We start from the raw sequence: 18,697 nt of genomic DNA, 5'->3' as shown, positions 1-18,697 counted from the left end.
CCTAGTTGCTCCAGAGGCGTGCGACCTCTGACTTGTATAGCAATTGTAAGTCGCTTTGGATAGAAGCGTCAGCTAAATGAACAAATTTAAATGTAAAGATCATGGTGAATTCCAGCACCATGATGCACATTTTATAAGACCAAAACCAAAAAGAGCCCTGGATAAAATACAAATTTGCTTCAAAAAATGTCTTCTAGTGTTTGTCTATGAAGACGCTTGCTTAAACCCCTTCCCTGATATCATTAAATGCCATTCTACTAACCATATCCTCAAACCTTGCTATGCAATATAGATTTATTTGATAGTCCACAATGTACATGCTTTGATTCAATGCTTTTATTGAGGAGAGTTTCAAAGAAAATATTGAAAAGAGTTATAAATTCAGAAGTGATTGGATTTCAGAATAACATTTTTGTAAAGATAAGAAAAAGTAAATTTAGTAAGATCACAGTAAATGTGGAGCAGGATGACTAATTAACAAGTCCTTTGCATCCTAGGGTGAGAACCTACTAAAAAACTAGCCACCTAGCGAAAACGACGCGTGAGATTAATATCCAAAACACAAATATAGTTCATTGATGTTGAACAGGGAGCATCATTCCAGCAGCGGTTAACTGTAGGGTGAAATAATGAAATCAGTTACTCTGATCATTAAAGTGTTGTTAGAATCAATGGTGTTCAACTCAAGGCACTTGGTGAAATCCAAATGAGTCATTAACGTTATCGTATGATATGAAATAGGATTGCGAATTATAAATTGAAATTAAATTTTAAGTAAATAAATGTTGTAAATTGAAAGTGCACTCACAGGTCCAGTTGATCTCTAAACAGTTCTCAGGAACAACAGCATTGTTTGGTTCTCCAGAGCACCAGTTGGTATAGTCATACACCGTTCCATCACTCCACAACCACTCTCCGTCCTAATAAGTCAAGAGAATGAATCCAAAAAGTGCACTAAAGCCAGACTTTAATCAAAGGCAAAGTTTCTAATGAAGATAGTTTGACTTAAAAGCTGAACTTCATTAAAGCAGAAACTTCAGTTTAGACAAACAAATAGGGATGTTTAGGGCGCACATTCGCACAATTCAACTTACTTGTTCACCATCATGAGCACCAACCCAAGTTCTTGTGGAAGAAGGCAACAGACTCAGCAGGAAATCATTCTCTGGTTGATCATGCACAGATGCGAGATTCCCACCAAGACTTTGACAGTTTCTCTGAAGAGACAGATTTTTTGTCATTTCAAAATCTAAAGTCATTTATGGTTTCTGCCAAAAAGATTAAATCTTTTAGTCATTCGGAAACAAAGTCTGCACTAATCGATTATTTGCTCGGTATCAGTTTTCTGTTGCATTTACTTGCAGAAGAGAATTTCACTTTTAATGTAAGTGGGAATGTTTCTTTTTAAAAGTCTTTAATCTTTAACATTTAAATTATTCATTGGATTCAGCAAACTATTTTTATTTTTAAATACAAGCATTTAATACAGCTGTAATTACATCTAGTATTACTCGGTTGACCCAGTTTTAACCCACACTTAAACTAACCATACCATCAAACCTGTCCCGAACCTTACCTATATCCCACATTAATAGCAGCAAAAGTGTTTTACATCAACAACACGTACATTGTACCAAACTATTTATTTGGATGTAGTTAAAGACACCTAATATAAAGAGTTGCCCAAATAATTTTTGTGTAGTCAAGTCACATTTATATAGCACTTTCTTACAGTTCAGAATGTTTCAAAAGCAGTTTTACAGAGATAAAGGGGAAAAAAATGCAACAGTTGGTTTTCAGAAGAAAATAGCGTTACAGTCCAGCTTACGGAAATTCTGTGAGGTTTCATTTTTGTTGTGAAAAGTTATTAATTCGAATACATCCACTCTGGGGAAAACCCATGATGTAACTAATACATTACCTCTGCTGTGATCCAGGTAACCGACTGAGAGAAGTACTTGTAGCACCGGAGTCCAAAATCTGTCCATTCAAGTGGGCATCCTTCTGAATCATTTGTGGATCCAGTAACGTTACCTAAATGTTATGGGGATTTTGTATTTACAGCAAAAGGTGTTTTTATTTTATGCAGCTCATTTCAAAATTGTGTGATTATATGCCAAAAACTACTTTGACACTGAAAATCCTTCATTAATCATGCAAATATTAGTACATGGAATCTTGTACATTCCCAAAATGCAGTTAAACTATCAAGGGTTTTTAGAATTAAATGTTTTGGTTACTTTCTGCATTCCCCATGGAGAAGATAACGAAAAGCAGAAGAAGACTTCTCAGCATTGCCATGATGAACCTGAAATTAACCTAAAAATGAATAATTATGTAAAGTTAAATGTCTGCATTGAAATGCTGCACACTGTGGATTCTCAATGCATTTTAAAAACACTTCTGGAAAAACATTTCTGTTCCAAAAACTCACCTTGCTTTTCAGATTGTAGCCTTCAGATTCTCAGAGGAAGTTTTCGTGAAGTTTCAGAAAGACCTCTGTGTTTATAGCCTACTTTATTTAGTGGGCCTCATTTATCAATCTAACGTAGATCCGAGATCCAAATCATCTTACGACAGGGTTCACGTGTGATTCATGAAACATTCAAATACAGCCAATCCCATCGTACGAATAATCGGCCGCTGATAAATGTGGCTGCTGAAAACAGTCGTCATTTGAATATCACGCCCACACAAATTCACGGTTTAGAAGCGTAACTTCCTCATTATCTCCACCTGGGATGAACACGCAGCGCCAGCTGAAGCTTGGGCTTTGATCCTATAGGATGGTAAAGGTATTTTATGACGTCCCAATGTTATCACACCTCAGTCCAGTAGATGGCGGTAATGCACAATGATTGCAAGCTGCCAAATAAGCTACCGAAGAAGAAGAAGAAGAAGAAGATTATCTTCTTTAACATACATTTATTTTATAATATTCAGTGACGAAGAGGCTAAAAAAATAAGGAAGCGGTATTTATCTTACCCAATCTTTCCTAAGGCAAAAGAAGTGACATTTAAAATATTGAATGACATTTATCCATCTAATTACTTTTTACATGAAAGATTCAATTGGGATAAAAATTCATGTGGATTTTGTGAGAACCACTATAAAACCAAACCAATCTCTGTTACCTTAAAGTATATGTTTATCACTGTAAAGCTGCTTTGAAACAATCTACATTGTTAAAAGCGCTATATAAATGAGGATGACTTGACTATACTTCCTTCTCTTTGCAGATCCTTGGCATTGTCATCCCCATTTATATTCCCTGGGTACCACTTTTGCTATTTTACTTTATATTATTTTTGTGGTAACACTTTACAATAAGATTCATTAGTTAACATTATTTAATACATTAACTAATATGAACTAACGATGAGGAATACATTTGTTACAGTATTAGTTAATCTTTGTTAATGTTAGTTCACAGTGCAGAATGTTACTCCAGATAGTCATGCAGTGTGAAAACAACAGTGACACGATTATTTTGAAAATCGTGCGGTCTGAACTCGGCATAAGCAAGCCAATAGCCAATGGCGAAAAAAAGGGGCAAAAAGGCGACTGTAAAAAGCAACCAATGGCGAGTATTGCAAAAAGTAAAAAATATAATACATGTATTAATTTCGAGTGTTTTTATGGACTGTGTGAACATTTGTACATTGTACATAATGAAATTAACAATAAAATAAAAGTTATATATATATATATATATATATATATATATATATTAGTTATATTTTAGATAACTTTTTATATAACCCTGTAATTGTAGGTTAACGCATATTTAAAAAAAAAAAAAAAAAAATATATATATATATATATATATATATATATATATATATATATATATATATATATAAAATGTATATTAATTTGCAAGAGTTGTATCTACAGCAATAATAAGACATTTCTGTCTTAAGTACAGCTGATGGACACCGTGCTGCGTTGTCATGGGAACATCCCAGGTGAAGATTATCTTCTTCTTCGGTAGATTTTATTTGGCAGCTTGCAATCATTGTGCATTACCGCCATCTACTGGACTGAGGTGTGATAACATTGGGACGTCATAAAATACCTTTACCATCCTATAGGATCAAAGCCCAAGCTTCAGCTGGCGCTGCGTGTTCATCCCAGGTGGAGATAATGAGGAAGTTACGCTTCTAAACCGTGAATTTGTATGGGCGTGATAATCAAATGACGATTGTTTTCAGCAGCCACATTTATCAACGGCCGATTATTCGTACGATGGGATTGGCTGTATTTGAATGTTTCATGAATCACACGTGAACTCTGTCGTAAGATGATTTGGATCTCGGATCTACGTTAGATTGATAAATGAGGCCCACTAAATAAAGTAGGCTATAAACACAGAGGTCTTTCTGAAACTTCATGAAAACTTCCTCTGAGAATCTGAAGGCTACAATCTGAAAAGCAAGGTGAGTTTTTGGAACAGAAATCTACTGAATAAAATGTGCTGTGTTTTTAAAATGCATTGAGAATCCACAGTGTGCAGCATTTCAATGCAGACATTTAACTTTACATAATTATTCATTTTTAGGTTAATTTCAGGTTCATCATGGCAATGCTGAGAAGTCTTCTGCTGCTTTTCGTTATCTTCTCCATGGGGAATGCAGAAAGTAACCAAAACATTTAATTCTAAAAACCCTTGATAGTTTAACTGCATTTTGGGAATGTACAAGATTCCATGTACTAATATTTGCATGATTAATGAAGGATTTTCAGTGTCAAAGTACACTTAGTTTTTGGTATAAATCACACAATTTTGAAGTGAGCTACATAAAATAAAAACACTTTTTGCTGTAAATATTAAAAAAATGATTATCTTCACTGCATGTATTTATAACATCACGAAATATAAAACACAACCCTGCTTTTTGTTCATCTTAAAAATATGAAAAAATTTTGATCAGTAAAATGGACATTTAACAGAGTCAGGGTGATGTCATTTTATTTTATTATAACGTTACATGTACATGCAGTGGAGAATGTATCGTAAAATAATAAAAAAAGTTTTAATGATCAATAACGTCTAGTATAAAAATAGGCTATAAGTAGCCTAATAATAGGTATAAGAAGCTATACAATGAAATCAAACATAAGTCCGCTCTCTATAGGCTACACAGTTAAAGTTAAATAGCCTAAATGTATAAAGTTATGGAACTTCACTTTGCCCTCAGCCAAAACGAGCTACATAAAATAGAAACACTTTTTGCTGTACATATTACAAAATCCCCATAACATTTAGGTAACGTTACTGGATCCACAAATGATTCAGAAGGATGTCCACTTGAATGGACAGATTTTGGACTCCGGTGCTACAAGTACTTCTCTCAGTCGGTTACCTGGATCACAGCAGAGGTAATGTATTAGTTACATCATGGGTTTTATCCAGAGCGGATATATATATATATATTAGAATTAATAACTTTTTACAACACAAATGAAACCTCACAGAATTTCCGTAAGCTGGACTGTAACGCTATTTTCTTCTGGAAACAAAATTTGTTGCAACTTTTTTTTTTTCTTCCTCTCTGTAAAACTGCTTTTGAAACATTCTGAACTGTAAGAAAGTGCTATATAAATGTCACTTGACTACTACAAAATTATTTGGGCAACTCTTTATATTAGGTGTCTTTAACTACATCCAAATAAATAGTTTGGTACAATGTACGTGTTGTTGATGTAAAACACTTTTGCTGCTATTAATGTGGGATATAGGTAAGGTTCGGGACAGGTTTGATGGTATGGTTAGTTTAAGTGTGGGTTAAAACTGGGTCAACCGAGTAATACTAGATGTAATTACAGCTGTATTAAATGCTTGCATTTAAAAATAAAATAAAAATAGTTTGCTGAATCCAATGATTAATTTAAATGTTACAGATTAAAGACTTTTAAAAAGAAACATTCCCACTTACATTAAAAGTGAAATTCTCTTCTGCAAATAAATGCAACAGAAAACCGATACCGAGCAAATAATCGATTAGTGCAGACTTTGTTTCCAAATGACTAAAATGTTTAATCTTTTTGGCAGAAAGCATAAATGACTTTAGATTTTGAAGTGACAAAAAATCTGTCTCTTCAGAGAAACTGTCAAAGTCTTGGTGGGAATCTCGCATCTGTGCATGATCAACCAGAGAATGATTTCCTGCTGAGTCTGTTGCCTTCTTCCACAAGAACTTGGGTTGGTGCTCATGATGGTGAACAAGTAAGTTAAATTGTGCGCCCTAAAGATCCCTATTTGTTTGTCTAAACCGAAGTTTCTGCTTTAATCAAAGGCAAAGTTTCTAATGAAGATAGTTTGACTTAAATTTTGGATTCATTCTCTTGACTTATTAGGACGGAGAGTGGTTGTGGAGTGATGGAACGGTGTATGACTATACCAACTGGTGCTCTGGAGAACCAAACAATGCTGTTGTTCCTGAGAACTGTTTAGAGATCAACTGGACCTGTGAGTGCACTTTCAATTTATAATTTGCAATACTATAATTTTATATCATACGGTAACGTTAAGTGACTCATTTGGATTTCACCAAGTGCCTTAAGTTGAACACCATTGATTCTAACAACACTGTAATGATCAGAGTAACTGATTTCATTATTTCACCCTACAGTTAACCGCTGCTGGAATGATGCTCCCTGTTCAACATCAATGAACTATATTTGTGTTTTGGATATTAATTATGATCTCACACGTGGTCCTCGCTAGGTGGTTAGTTTTTTAGTAGGTTCTCACCCTAGGATGCAAAGGTCTTGTTAATTAGTCATCCTGCTCCACATTTACTGTGATCTTACTAAATTTACTTTTTCTTTACTCCTCTTTACAAAAATGTTATTCTGAAATCCAATCACTTCTGAATTTAAGTCTCTTTTCAATATTTTCTCTGAAACACTCCTCAAATTAATAAAAGCATTGAATCAAAGCATGTACATTGTGGACTATCAAATAAATCTATATTGCTTAGCAAGGTTTGAGGATATGGTTAGTAGAATGGCATTTAATGATATCAGGGAAGGGGTTTAAGCAAGCGGCTTCATAGACAAACACTAGAAGACATTTGTTGAAGCAAATTTGTATTTTATCCAGGGCTATTTTTGGTTTTGGTCTTATAAAATGTGCATCATGATGCTGGAATTCACCATGATCTTTACTTTTACATTTATTCATTTAGCTGACGCTTCTATCCAAAGCGACTTACAATTGCTATACACGTCAGAGGTCGCACGCCTCTGGAGCAACTAGGGGTTAAAGGAGAACTCCGGGCAATTTTTAAGTTAATCTTGATCGTTAGACCTTTGTGAGTACTGACTATAGAAAAAAAAAACGAACCGGATTGGTGCTTGCTACGCGGAGCTGCGACTGCGAATGCCCAGAGCTCCCACCCAGCTAAAACGGCAGCTATGGGGGCATGGACATAAAGAGCGTTTTTGAGCCTCTTAACAGACACAAAATGCAATTAAAATGTCTGTCCAACATGAACAGGGACCCTACATGTGAACAAGATGCGTTTAGCAACTTAGTCATTGTTTCAACTCACCTAAATAGTCTTTTAGACGGCAAGCTATAGTCTCGCGCTGCAGTCCCATGCTGTAGCCGGAAAAGGTAAACAATGTCCAGGTGGGAGGAGCGTTGATCATGTGCGACGAGTCTTCGTACATGGAATGGCATTTTTCTTCAAACGGCCCCGCTGTGTTGAGTGTGTGTAGTCATCCTTGTCAAAGTGTTCACTGCAAATGCGGTAATCTTTAGCGCGTAGTACTTCTACGGGAGTTTGCACATCAAGTTGAAGTACAACTAGCCACAACTGCAGAATCTCGAGGTCATGGAAAGGAAGACGATGAAAATTTAAGCTCTTATATTTTTGCATTCTGTTGCCACAATCGGAAAGGCACAAACACGAACCATTTCTTCACTTGTAAGCAGCTCTGATCTTAAATCGTCGCACATGATCAACGCTCCTCCCACCTGGACATTGTTTACCTTTTCCGGCTACAGCACGGGACTGCAGCGCAAGACTATAGCTTGCCGTCTAAAAGACTATTTAGGTGAGTTGAAACAATGGCTAAGTTGCTAAACGCATATTGTTCACATGTAGGGTCCCTGTTCATGTTGGACAGACATTTTAATTGCATTTTGTGTCTGTTAAGAGGCTCAAAAACGCTCTTTATGTCGATGCCCCCATAGCTGCCGTTTTAGATGGGTGGGAGTTCTGGACATTCGCGGTCGCAGCTCCGCGTAGCAAGCACCAATCCGGTTCGGTTTTTTTTCTATAGTCAGTACTCGCAAAGGTCTAACGATCAAGATTAACTTAAAAATTGCCCGGAGTTCTCCTTTAAGTGTCCTACTCAGGGAGACATTGGTGTCTCACAGTGGATTTGAACCCAGTCTCTCACACCAGAGGCATGTGTCTTATCCACTGTGCCATCACCACCCACATGGTCTTCTGGCTCAAGTCCAAAACCCGATGGTAATGTTACACTCTATACATGTGACATTCAACAAATACCAATGTAAATGTAGGCCTATGTGAGTTTGTTTGGAAAGAAAATGTTGCTTGCGATCTAGGACACCCTCTACTTCCAGGTTTGTGAGGTCTCCTGGGGGTCCCTAATGCTAAACGCCCCAGTTTTAAACTTATAAGGTCAATCGCCTTAAAACCAAACCAGGTAAAGCGTGACCAGCGCATATGAAGAGGTTAGGAGAACTTAATGTATTAAGATGGCATTCAACTTAATGTAACAAGGGCTTACACACAAATTAAAGAGGTAAAAAGAAACCATATCTGCACAGGCTCAAAAAATAGCCTAAACAGAAAATTTAGCACTTTATTTTAGTTTTGGACAGGGCTTTTAGATGTTGTACCAGTTATTGCCCTCATGTTGAGATGAAGCTCAATCTCTGTGACGTCACACTGACACACACGTTCTAAATCTTCAGATTTACTCACGTTTTCAATTTCAAATATCATAATTTGCAGCTAAAAAGTCCATAACTATGGTTAATGATTACAATGATACCATGTACAACATCATAAACTGTTCAGGTGAATAGTTAATTCAGTTACATTGTAAATTAAGAGTACATGAAATATGCTTATTTCATTCTGCATCTAAGATAATGTGTTTTCATTGTATTCCTTTTCACAATCAAGCGCATGAAACACTGATTAACAGAACAGCCGCTAGGACTTAGACCAGAGAACAAGGTCGGGTCGCAGGTTGGTTGTTACAATCTCCGGAGGGAAAATGAGCTTCTGATCTAGATCGACTCGCATCTGCCAGTCCCTGGCTACACTCAGAATCAGAAAGAGCTTTATTGCCAAGTGTGCTTGCACACAGAAGGAATTATTCTTGGTACTGAGGCTAAGAGTGCACATATACAAATACAACAAGAAACATAGTACTACAAATTATAAGAATAAAAATATGAGAATGAAAGTATAAGGTCACAGTTGGGTTTAGTCAGAATAAACATTTACAGATTACGAACATATTTACAGTGTTTTGAATATTATAAATAAATCTACATATAAGTATCACCTGAGTTGTAGGATATTGCACTAAACAGTGGGAGTATTGCACTTACAGGCATATGCCTTGGGAGGAGTGTTAACTGTTCAGGAGGGAAACAGCCTGTGGGAAGAAACTGTTCCTGTGCCGAGATGTTCTTGTGGCCAGTGATCTGAGTCTCCGTCTTGACGGTAACAGTTTAAACAGGAGGTGTCCAGGGTGAGTGGAGTCTGTGATGATTTTACCTGCTCTCTTCCTCACTCTGGAAGAGTACAGGTCCTGGAGGGATGGCAGGGGGGCACCAATGATCCTCTCCGCAAGTCCGGACTGTCTGTTCTAGTCTCCTGATGTCTGTGTAAGCCTGCGCTCGATCGGCCCAAACTCCGGCATCCAATCAGCACGGAAGGTCTCTGCGTGTTACTGTCTTTTCTCGCGGCAAAGTATTTTTGGTTAAATTCAATACCATTTCTTATATTTATTTTCTCGTTATTTCATCTGACTCCATAAATGAAAAGTTTTTAATGATATCTGTGCATCTGTGCAAGTGTGAGTGAATGTGTTACTAGTTATTAGTAGTTAATACCATTTAGCTTGTGTCAAAATGATTTATGACCCTATGATTGACAGGTTGGGGGGGGGGGGGGGTCTAACCTTTGCCCTTCCGCTGTCCCTCCGCTGTAGGGATTAACTTTTGCCCTCGTTAGCGATCGACAAGCCCGCACGGAATCTGCGCCCGCAGAAACTTCCGCAGATTGTACCCGTCATTGACAAGTAGGCTACAACCTGCGCGCGCGTGATTGTGAGGGCTAGTAGGCTGCACTGATTGGTGTTTCGTTTCATTCATGAGAGAGTGAATGCTAAAATGTCTAAAATAAAACTGAACGCGGAGGAATTAAAGAAACGTCACTTGTCTGCAAAAATCACGGCACAGGAGAGAGCAAAAGAATTTACAAACGATTTTTATGAGGATGGGGGAGTAATGTTTTGTAAAGCCTGTCAACACTCCTTGATTACCTGAGGCGACAGACGGCACTGGAGCATCTCAAATCCACTCGCCACAAGAGTAGAGAAGCTCTTGGTAAGTTTTATTTAAAGTTAGATTTTCTTTGTGTTGAAAAGTAATGAAATGTGTCATTATCCAATCTATCATGATGAGAACAGTGCTGGGTGGTGTGTATTTTTGCTACTATTTGCTATCGCAATACCGGCCCAAAGCTGAAATAACTAACGTTAGGCCACTGTCTCACTGCCGATTATAGTATCAAATCGCTATATTTACTAGTGTCTGTGAATATTATGGACTACTATTAAAGTCTGATTCCTCTGCGAGTCTCTGTAAACGAGAGCCGCAGATTTTTGTATATACAGGTCCTTCTCAAAAAATTAGCATATTGTGATAAAGTTAATTATTTTCCATAATGTAATGATAAAAATTAAACTTTCATATATTTTAGATTAATTGCACACCAACTGAAATATTTCAGGTCTTTTATTGTTTTAATACTGATGATTTTGGCATACAGCTCATGAAAACCCAAAATTCCTGTCTCAAAAAATTAGCATATCATGAAAAGGGTCTCTAAACGAACTATTAACCTAATCATCTGAATCAACTAATTAACTCTAAACACCTGCAAAAGATTCCTGAGGCTTTTAAAAACTCCCAGCCTGTTTCATTACTCAAAACCGCAATCATGGGTAAGACTGCCGACCTGACTGCTGTCCAGAAGGCCATCATTGACACCCTCAAGCAAGAGGGTAAGACACAGAAAGAAATTTCTGAACAAATAGGCTGTTCCCAGAGTGCTGTATCAAGGCACCTCAGTGGGAAGTCTGTGGGAAGGAAAAAGTGTGGCAAAAAACGCTGCACAACGAGAAGAGGTGACCGGACCCTGAGGAAGATTGTGGAGAAGGACCGATTCCAGACCGTGGGGGACCTGCGGAAGCAGTGGACTGAGTCTGGAGTAGAAACATCCAGAGCCACCGTGCACAGGCGTGTGCAGGAAATGGGCTACAGGTGCCGCATTCCCCAGGTCAAGCCACTTTTGAACCAGAAACAGCGGCAGAAGCGCCTGACCTGGGCTACAGAGAAGCAGCACTGGACTGTTGCTCAGTTTTGCATGTCATTCGGAAATCAAGGTGCCAGAGTCTGGAGGAAGACTGGGGAGAAGGAAATGCCAAAATGCCTGAAGTCCAGTGTCAAGTACCCACAGTCAGTGATGGTCTGGGGTGCCATGTCAGCAGCTGGTGTTGGTCCAATGTGTTTTATCTAGGGCAGGGTCAATGCAGCTAGCTATCAGGAGATTTTGGAGCACTTCATGCTTCCATCTGCTGAAAAGCTTTATGGAGATGAAGATTTCATTTTTCAGCACGACCTGGCACCTGCTCACAGTGCCAAAACCACTGGTAAATGGTTTACTGACCATGGTATTACTGTGCTCAATTGGCCTGCCAACTCTCCTGACCTGAACCCCATAGAGAATCTGTGGGATATTGTGAAGAGAAAGTTGAGAGACACAAGACCCAACACTCTGGATGAGCTTAAGGCCGCTATCGAAGCATCCTGGGCCTCCATAACACCTCAGCAGTGCCACAGGCTGATTGCCTCCATGCCACGCCACATTGAAGCAGTCATTTCTGCAAAAGGATTCCCGACCAAGTATTGACTATTGTGTGCATAACTGAAAATAATTATATGAAGGTTGACTTTTTTTTTTTGTATTAAAAACACTTATTTTATTGGTCGGATGAAATATGCTAATTTTTTGAGATAGGAATTTTGGGTTTTCATGAGCTGTATGCCAAAATCATCAGTATTAAAACAATAAAAGACCTGAAATATTTCAGTTGGTGTGCAATGAATCTAAAATATATGAAAGTTTAATTTTTATCATTACATTATGGAAAATAATGAACTTTATCACAATATGCTAATTTTTTGAGAAGGACCTGTATAGTATATTTCTGTGATAATTTCATCATGTTAAACCAAACTTTTATTTTGAAGGGGTTCTGACACTGTATCTGACACTCAGAACCCTATCAAAATTAAAAGTTCGGTTTAATATGATGAAATTATCACAGAAATATACTATTGTACAATCGAACATACTTCTCAAAGTAATAACAATAGGCTAATAATAATAATATATTTATTTATATTTAATATTTTTTATACCAAAAATCAAACCATTTCACATTATTTCATTTAACCAGTAAACCTCTGTTGTGCAGCACTTGTATTAGTTTATTTGATTACAAACATTTTGATAATAAATTTGTATGTATGCTATGTTTTTATAATATATGTACTCCTGGCATAAAAATAAGCCAATATAAAAGCTAAGAAAAAAAGAAAAGATCAACTAACACCAGCTTCTTAAAAATACCATAATTCAGTTTTTTGTCATCATACAACCCAGCACTACAATTTTAACAGTTGTATAGTGCTTTAATTTAATGTAATATATATTGCTATAAACAACAATATATCTGTGTATGTGTGTGGTGTGTGTGTATATATATATGTATGTGTGTGTGTACATATGTGGACAGTGGTCATGCTAAAGTTGACTTAAAAGAGGAATAAAAAATCTTCTTTTGGAAGTTGATCTTAATGCCTTCATTAAAATTTTTTTTTGGAAAACTCCATCCTTCAAGGACACCAATTTTCTTTGTGAATGAATAATGTAGCGTAAATAAATAATTGTTCTTCCTCAACATACAGTGTGCATATTTTAAATTTCATGGAACCGGGATAGAATTAAAATATCACACATCATCACACACCATTCACCATACCTAGAGATTAGCATGGTTTTATTTCAGTTTGCCTAATAGCTGGTTCGATTAGCATTGAGAGATGATCTTATGGAAAGTTCCCCCTGCTAGGTGTGGTGAAGGGTGTGTTATGATGATGTGGGGCATTTTCAGGATTCTTTTATGAATAGAAAGTTCATTAATTGGCATTAATTAAGGCATTAAGATCAATTTCCATAAGATGATTTTTTTATTCCACTATTTAGTCAACTTTAGCATGGGTGTGTTCACTTACAGTATGCTAAGCACTGTATATATATATAAATTCAGAATACTATTTTTTTATGGGAAAAGTGTAGCCTAATAGAATGAGATAGTATAATAATGTGACTATGAGCTTGGTGAACGTATTGTTTTTTTAATGCGTCTAATTAAAATAGACATTGGCCTCCTGTATGTCTAAGACTCCATCTACAGCTGCAAGAAAGGAGTTCATTTAAGATTTCATAAAGACCTTCATTGAAGCTGACATCCCTCTGGAAAAAAACCTCAAAAATGTCCTCATTTTTACAGAAGTACTGCAAACAGGGAGGGTCAATTCCAGCCCCATCTCACCTACGCTCTGATTACCTTCCACACTTATTTCCTCAGTATTTGGAGGACATCAAGCAGGCTGTACATGGAAGTCCTGTTTATGTAATTGCAGATGAATCAACAGATGCTTGTGGCCGTTGTGCTCTTGCTATTCTCCTCCAGCCAGTGGGCAAGCCACCTGTTGCAGCAGATCTCATTTTTTTGGATCGGGTTAATTTCAGCACTGTATCGCAGGCTTTACTCCAACAACATTGATTTCAATGATGTATGGGCTTTTGTCACACATTCTGCAAGTTATATGAAAAAAGCATATAACACAATTCTCTATGGCCTCTTTCCCAATGCAGAACATGTTACCTGTCTTGCACATCTTCTGCAGTTAGTTTTAACAGTGTTTCCAGACACATTTGAAGAACTGAACCGGATGTGTGGTTTGGTAAAGCGTGTTTTCTGCCAGTCACCCCAGCGTTGTCTTGAATTAAGGGCCTTCATGATGCAGCAGGGTCTGTCTCCTCTCATGTCAGTGTTTGCTGTCCAGACAAGACGGGGTTCCTGGATAAAAGCTGAGCAATATCTGGCAGAAAACATTGATATTTTGCACAGCTTCATCCAAACGCTGCCACTGTCCTTTAAAGCTGTGCGGGATCTTAGAGTTCTGTTAGAGGAGAACGGAAAACTCCTGAAAATCCAGGCCACTTTCATCGTTGAGCACAGCTCTGATATACTTGCCACCCTGGTCAAGCTTGAAGAAACCTCCAGACCCGTGGCTGCCACCATCTTTAGTCAGCTAGAGGACCTCAGCATGCTGTTTGAGTATGGGCGCATCGCAGAGGCTGAGGACTATAGCGTCCCCGCACCAGAGACCAGCTGAAGGAGTTAGATGACGATGAGCGGTACACTTGTTCAGCGCTGTTTAAAGAAGCAATGGGGCAATCTTCTAAAAAGCTTCAGGCTGTGATGGAGAGACATCCTTGCACTGAACTATTTAAAGCCCTCCCATCTTTGATCCAGCCAAGGTATCTGGTTTAAAAGCTGATATTAAGAATTATGTCCAAGTTGTCCCTGCTTTGAGCAAGGTATCTGCAGAGGAGTGGCATCGCTACATCTGTATGGACAAGAGTGATGCTGGTGAGGTAAGTGCAGTGGAATGCTGGGCTGCAAGGGAAGATCGAATGCCAACACTTGCCCCACGGGCTGCACTGTACCTGCATCTTCCCACTACTTCAGTGGATGTGGAAAGACTTTTTTCCCACTATTCTACACTTCTAACACCGCACAGACGCAGCCTAACCGAGGACCATGTTAAAATGCTGATTGCCAAATTCAACAGCAGAGACTCAAAATAACCTCAACACAGTCAGTAGTTCTTCTAATGTCAAATGACTTTTTCTGATGCTAAGTTATTAGTAAAATAGTAAATTACCATTTTATTTAAATATATTTTTATGTACTTATTGAACTGTTCTGTAATTGATTGTCACACCAGTATTTATTTATTTATTTAAAAGTAATGTATAGCTATTAAATGTTGTTCATTACTTTATTTACTTGGGTAGGTATTTATTTTGCCCTATTCTTAAAGGAACACTCCACCGTTTTTTCATATTAAACTGTTATTCCCTTAACTAAGACGAGTTGATGCATACCTCTCTCGTCTCAGTGCGTGCGCTCAATCGCTCTGGCGCGCGGCGACACTTAGATAGCCCAGTTCATTCATTAGGATCCAAACAGAGGCTACAGTTTTTGCTTTGAAAAGATATTTTACTAATGTGTCCCTGAGCAAGACACTTAACCCCTAGTTGCTCCAGAGGCGTGCGACCTCTGACGTGTATAGCAATTGTAAGTCGCTTTGGATAAAAGCGTGTGCTAAATGAACAAATTTTAAAGTAAAGATCATGGTGAATTCCAGCATCATGATGCACATTTTATAAGACCAAAACCAAAAAGAGCCCTGGATAAAATACAAATTTGCTTCAAAAAATGTCTTCTAGTGTTTGTCTATGAAGACGCTTGCTTAAACCCCTTCCCTGATATCATTAAATGCCATTTCTACTAACCATATCCTCAAACCTTGCTATGCAATATAGATTTATTTGATAGTCCACAATGCACATGCTTTGATTCAATGCTTTTATTGAGGAGAGTTTCAAAGAAAATATTGAAAAGAGTTATAAATTCAGAAGTGATTGGATTTCAGAATAACATTTTTGTAAAGATAAGAAAAAGTAAATTTAGTAAGATCACAGTAAATGTGGAGCAGGATGACTAATTAACAAGCCCTTTGCATCCTAGGGTGAGAACCTACTAAAAAACTAGCCACCTAGCGAAAACGACGCGTGAGATCATAATTAATATCCAAAACACAAATATAGTTCATTGATGTTGAACAGGGAGCATCATTCCAGCAGCGGTTAACTGTAGGGTGAAATAATGAAATCAGTTACTCTGATCATTACAGTGTTGTTAGAATCAATGGTGTTCAACTTAAGGCACTTGGTGAAATCCAAATGAGTCATTAACGTTATCGTATGATATAAAATAGGATTGCGAATTATAAATTGAAATTAAATTTTAAGTAAATAAATGTTGTAAATTGAAAGTGCACTCACAGGTCCAGTTGATCTCTAAACAGTTCTCAGGAACAACAGCATTGTTTGGTTCTCCAGAGCACCAGTTGGTATAGTCATACACCGTTCCATCACTCCACAACCACTCTCCGTCCTAATAAGTCAAGAGAATGAATCCAAAAAGTGCACTTAAAGCCAGACTTTAATCAAAGGCAAAGTTTCTAATGAAGATAGTTTGACTTAAAAGCTGAACTTCATTAAAGCAGAAACTTCAGTTTAGACAAACAAATAGGGATGTTTAGGGCGCACATTCGCACAATTCAACTTACTTGTTCACCATCATGAGCACCAACCCAAGTTCTTGTGGAAGAAGGCAACAGACTCAGCAGGAAATCATTCTCTGGTTGATCATGCACAGATGCGAGATTCCCACCAAGACTTTGACAGTTTCTCTGAAGAGACAGATTTTTTGTCATTTCAAAATCTAAAGTCATTTATGCTTTCTGCCAAAAAGATTAAATCTTTTAGTCATTCGGAAACAAAGTCTGCACTAATCGATTATTTGCTCGGTATCAGTTTTCTGTTGCATTTACTTGCAGAAGAGAATTTCACTTTTAATGTAAGTGGGAATGTTTCTTTTTAAAAGTCTTTAATCTTTAACATTTAAATTATTCATTGGATTCAGCAAACTATTTTTATTTTTAAATACAAGCATTTAATACAGCTGTAATTACATCTAGTATTACTCGGTTGACCCAGTTTTAACCCACACTTAAACTAACCATACCATCAAACCTGTCCCGAACCTTACCTATATCCCACATTAATAGCAGCAAAAGTGTTTTACATCAACAATACGTACATTGTACCAAACTATTTATTTGGATGTAGTTAAAGACACCTAATATAAAGAGTTGCCCAAATAATTTTTGTAGTAGTCAAGTCACATTTATATAGCACTTTCTTACAGTTCAGAATGTTTCAAAAGCAGTTTTACAGAGAGGAAGGAAGAAAAAAATGCAACAGTTGGTTTTCAGAAGAAAATAGCATTACAGTCCAGCTTACGGAAATTCTGTGAGGTTTCATTTTTGTTGTGAAAAGTTATTAATTCGAATACATCCACTCTGGGGAAAACCCATGATGTAACTAATACATTACCTCTGCTGTGATCCAGGTAACCGACTGAGAGAAGTACTTGTAGCACCGGAGTCCAAAATCTGTCCATTCAAGAGGACATCCTTCTGAATCATTTGTGGATCCAGTAACGTTACCTAAATGTTATAGGGATTTTGTATATACAGCAAAAGGTGTTTTTATTTTATGCAGCTCATTTCAAAATTGTGTGATTATATGCCAAAAACTACTTTGACACTGAAAATCCTTCATTAATCATGCAAAATATTAGTACATGGAATCTTGTACATTCCCAAAATGCAGTTAAACTATCAAGGGTTTTTATAATTAAATGTTTTGGTTACTTTCTGCATTCCCCATGGAGAAGATAACGAAAAGCAGAAGAAGACTTCTCAGCATTGCCATGATGAACCTGAAATTAACCTAAAAATGAATAATTATGTAAAGTTAAATGTCTGCATTGAAATGCTGCACACTGTGGATTCTCAGTGCATTTTAAAAACACTTCTGGAAAAACATTTCTGTTCCAAAAACTCACCTTGCTTTTCAGATTGTAGCCTTCAGATTCTCAGAGGAAGTTTTCATGAAGTTTCAGAAAGACCTCTGTGTTTATAGCCTACTTTATTTAGTGGGCCTCATTTATCAATCTAACGTAGATCCGAGATCCAAATCATCTTACGACAGGGTTCACGTGTGATTCATGAAACATTCAAATACAGCCAATCCCATCGTACGAATAATCGGCCGTTGATAAATGTGGCTGCTGAAAACAATCGTCATTTGAATATCACGCCCATACAAATTCACGGTTTAGAAGCGTAACTTCCTCATTATCTTCACCTGAGCTGAACACGTATGGGTCTAGAATTCGGTCACAATTCTGCGCGCGCAAGATCACATTTTGAGGGCGCAAAAGGGCATTTCGCACGGGCGTGAATTGAGTTTTGCGGATAAATGTTCGTCTCGCAGATAAGAAAATATTTTGAGCGAACGAAAATCAATTTTGCATTTAAAATAAGTATTTGGATGTGCGCAGACGTTCTCGGTCCGTGTAACGCTTCACAATTCAGTTTTCAGACCATACAATGCAAATGAAAAAATGAAAAATTGA

The 18,697-nt window shown here is 37.3% G+C and overlaps 3 protein-coding genes across 4 annotated transcripts; 1 reads left to right on the top strand and 2 right to left on the bottom strand.

Annotated features, from left to right (window-relative positions):
- Positions 1-525: 525 nt before the first annotated feature.
- Positions 526-2,585, bottom strand: LOC143710503 (ladderlectin-like). The gene is made up of 6 exons (XM_077201446.1): positions 2,435-2,585; positions 2,241-2,319; positions 1,922-2,034; positions 1,095-1,217; positions 809-920; positions 526-614 (listed from the first exon to the last, which is right to left on the bottom strand). Exons 2-6 carry the CDS (start codon positions 2,299-2,301, stop codon positions 526-528), a joined length of 498 nt encoding a protein of 165 aa, XP_077057561.1. The 5' UTR covers positions 2,302-2,319; positions 2,435-2,585.
- Positions 2,586-4,140: 1,555 nt separating this feature from the next.
- Positions 4,141-6,948, top strand: LOC143710524 (ladderlectin-like). Of its 2 annotated transcripts, none has more exons than XM_077201462.1 (6): positions 4,141-4,440; positions 4,563-4,641; positions 5,271-5,383; positions 6,108-6,230; positions 6,362-6,473; positions 6,637-6,948. In XM_077201462.1, exons 2-6 carry the CDS (start codon positions 4,581-4,583, stop codon positions 6,729-6,731), a joined length of 504 nt encoding a protein of 167 aa, XP_077057577.1. In that variant the 5' UTR covers positions 4,141-4,440; positions 4,563-4,580; the 3' UTR covers positions 6,732-6,948. The 2 variants fall into 2 exon arrangements, with proteins under 2 accessions (XP_077057577.1, XP_077057578.1); XM_077201463.1 differs by having other exon boundaries at positions 4,360-4,440; positions 5,304-5,383.
- Positions 6,949-16,205: 9,257 nt separating this feature from the next.
- LOC143710502 (ladderlectin-like) lies at positions 16,206-18,295 on the bottom strand. Its single transcript, XM_077201445.1, has 6 exons — positions 18,125-18,295; positions 17,931-18,009; positions 17,611-17,723; positions 16,782-16,904; positions 16,495-16,606; positions 16,206-16,300 (listed from the first exon to the last, which is right to left on the bottom strand). Exons 2-6 carry the CDS (start codon positions 17,989-17,991, stop codon positions 16,206-16,208), a joined length of 504 nt encoding a protein of 167 aa, XP_077057560.1. The 5' UTR covers positions 17,992-18,009; positions 18,125-18,295.
- Positions 18,296-18,697: the final 402 nt, after the last annotated feature.

Source organism: Siphateles boraxobius, unplaced genomic scaffold, assembly GCF_051911475.1.
Source record: "Siphateles boraxobius isolate OS27281-9 unplaced genomic scaffold, OSU_SipBor_1 47, whole genome shotgun sequence".
In the NCBI taxonomy this organism is placed as follows: domain Eukaryota; kingdom Metazoa; phylum Chordata; class Actinopteri; order Cypriniformes; family Leuciscidae; genus Siphateles; species Siphateles boraxobius.
The sequence above is the reverse complement of the archived record's forward strand: the minus strand, read 5'-3'. Positions and strand labels throughout refer to the sequence as shown.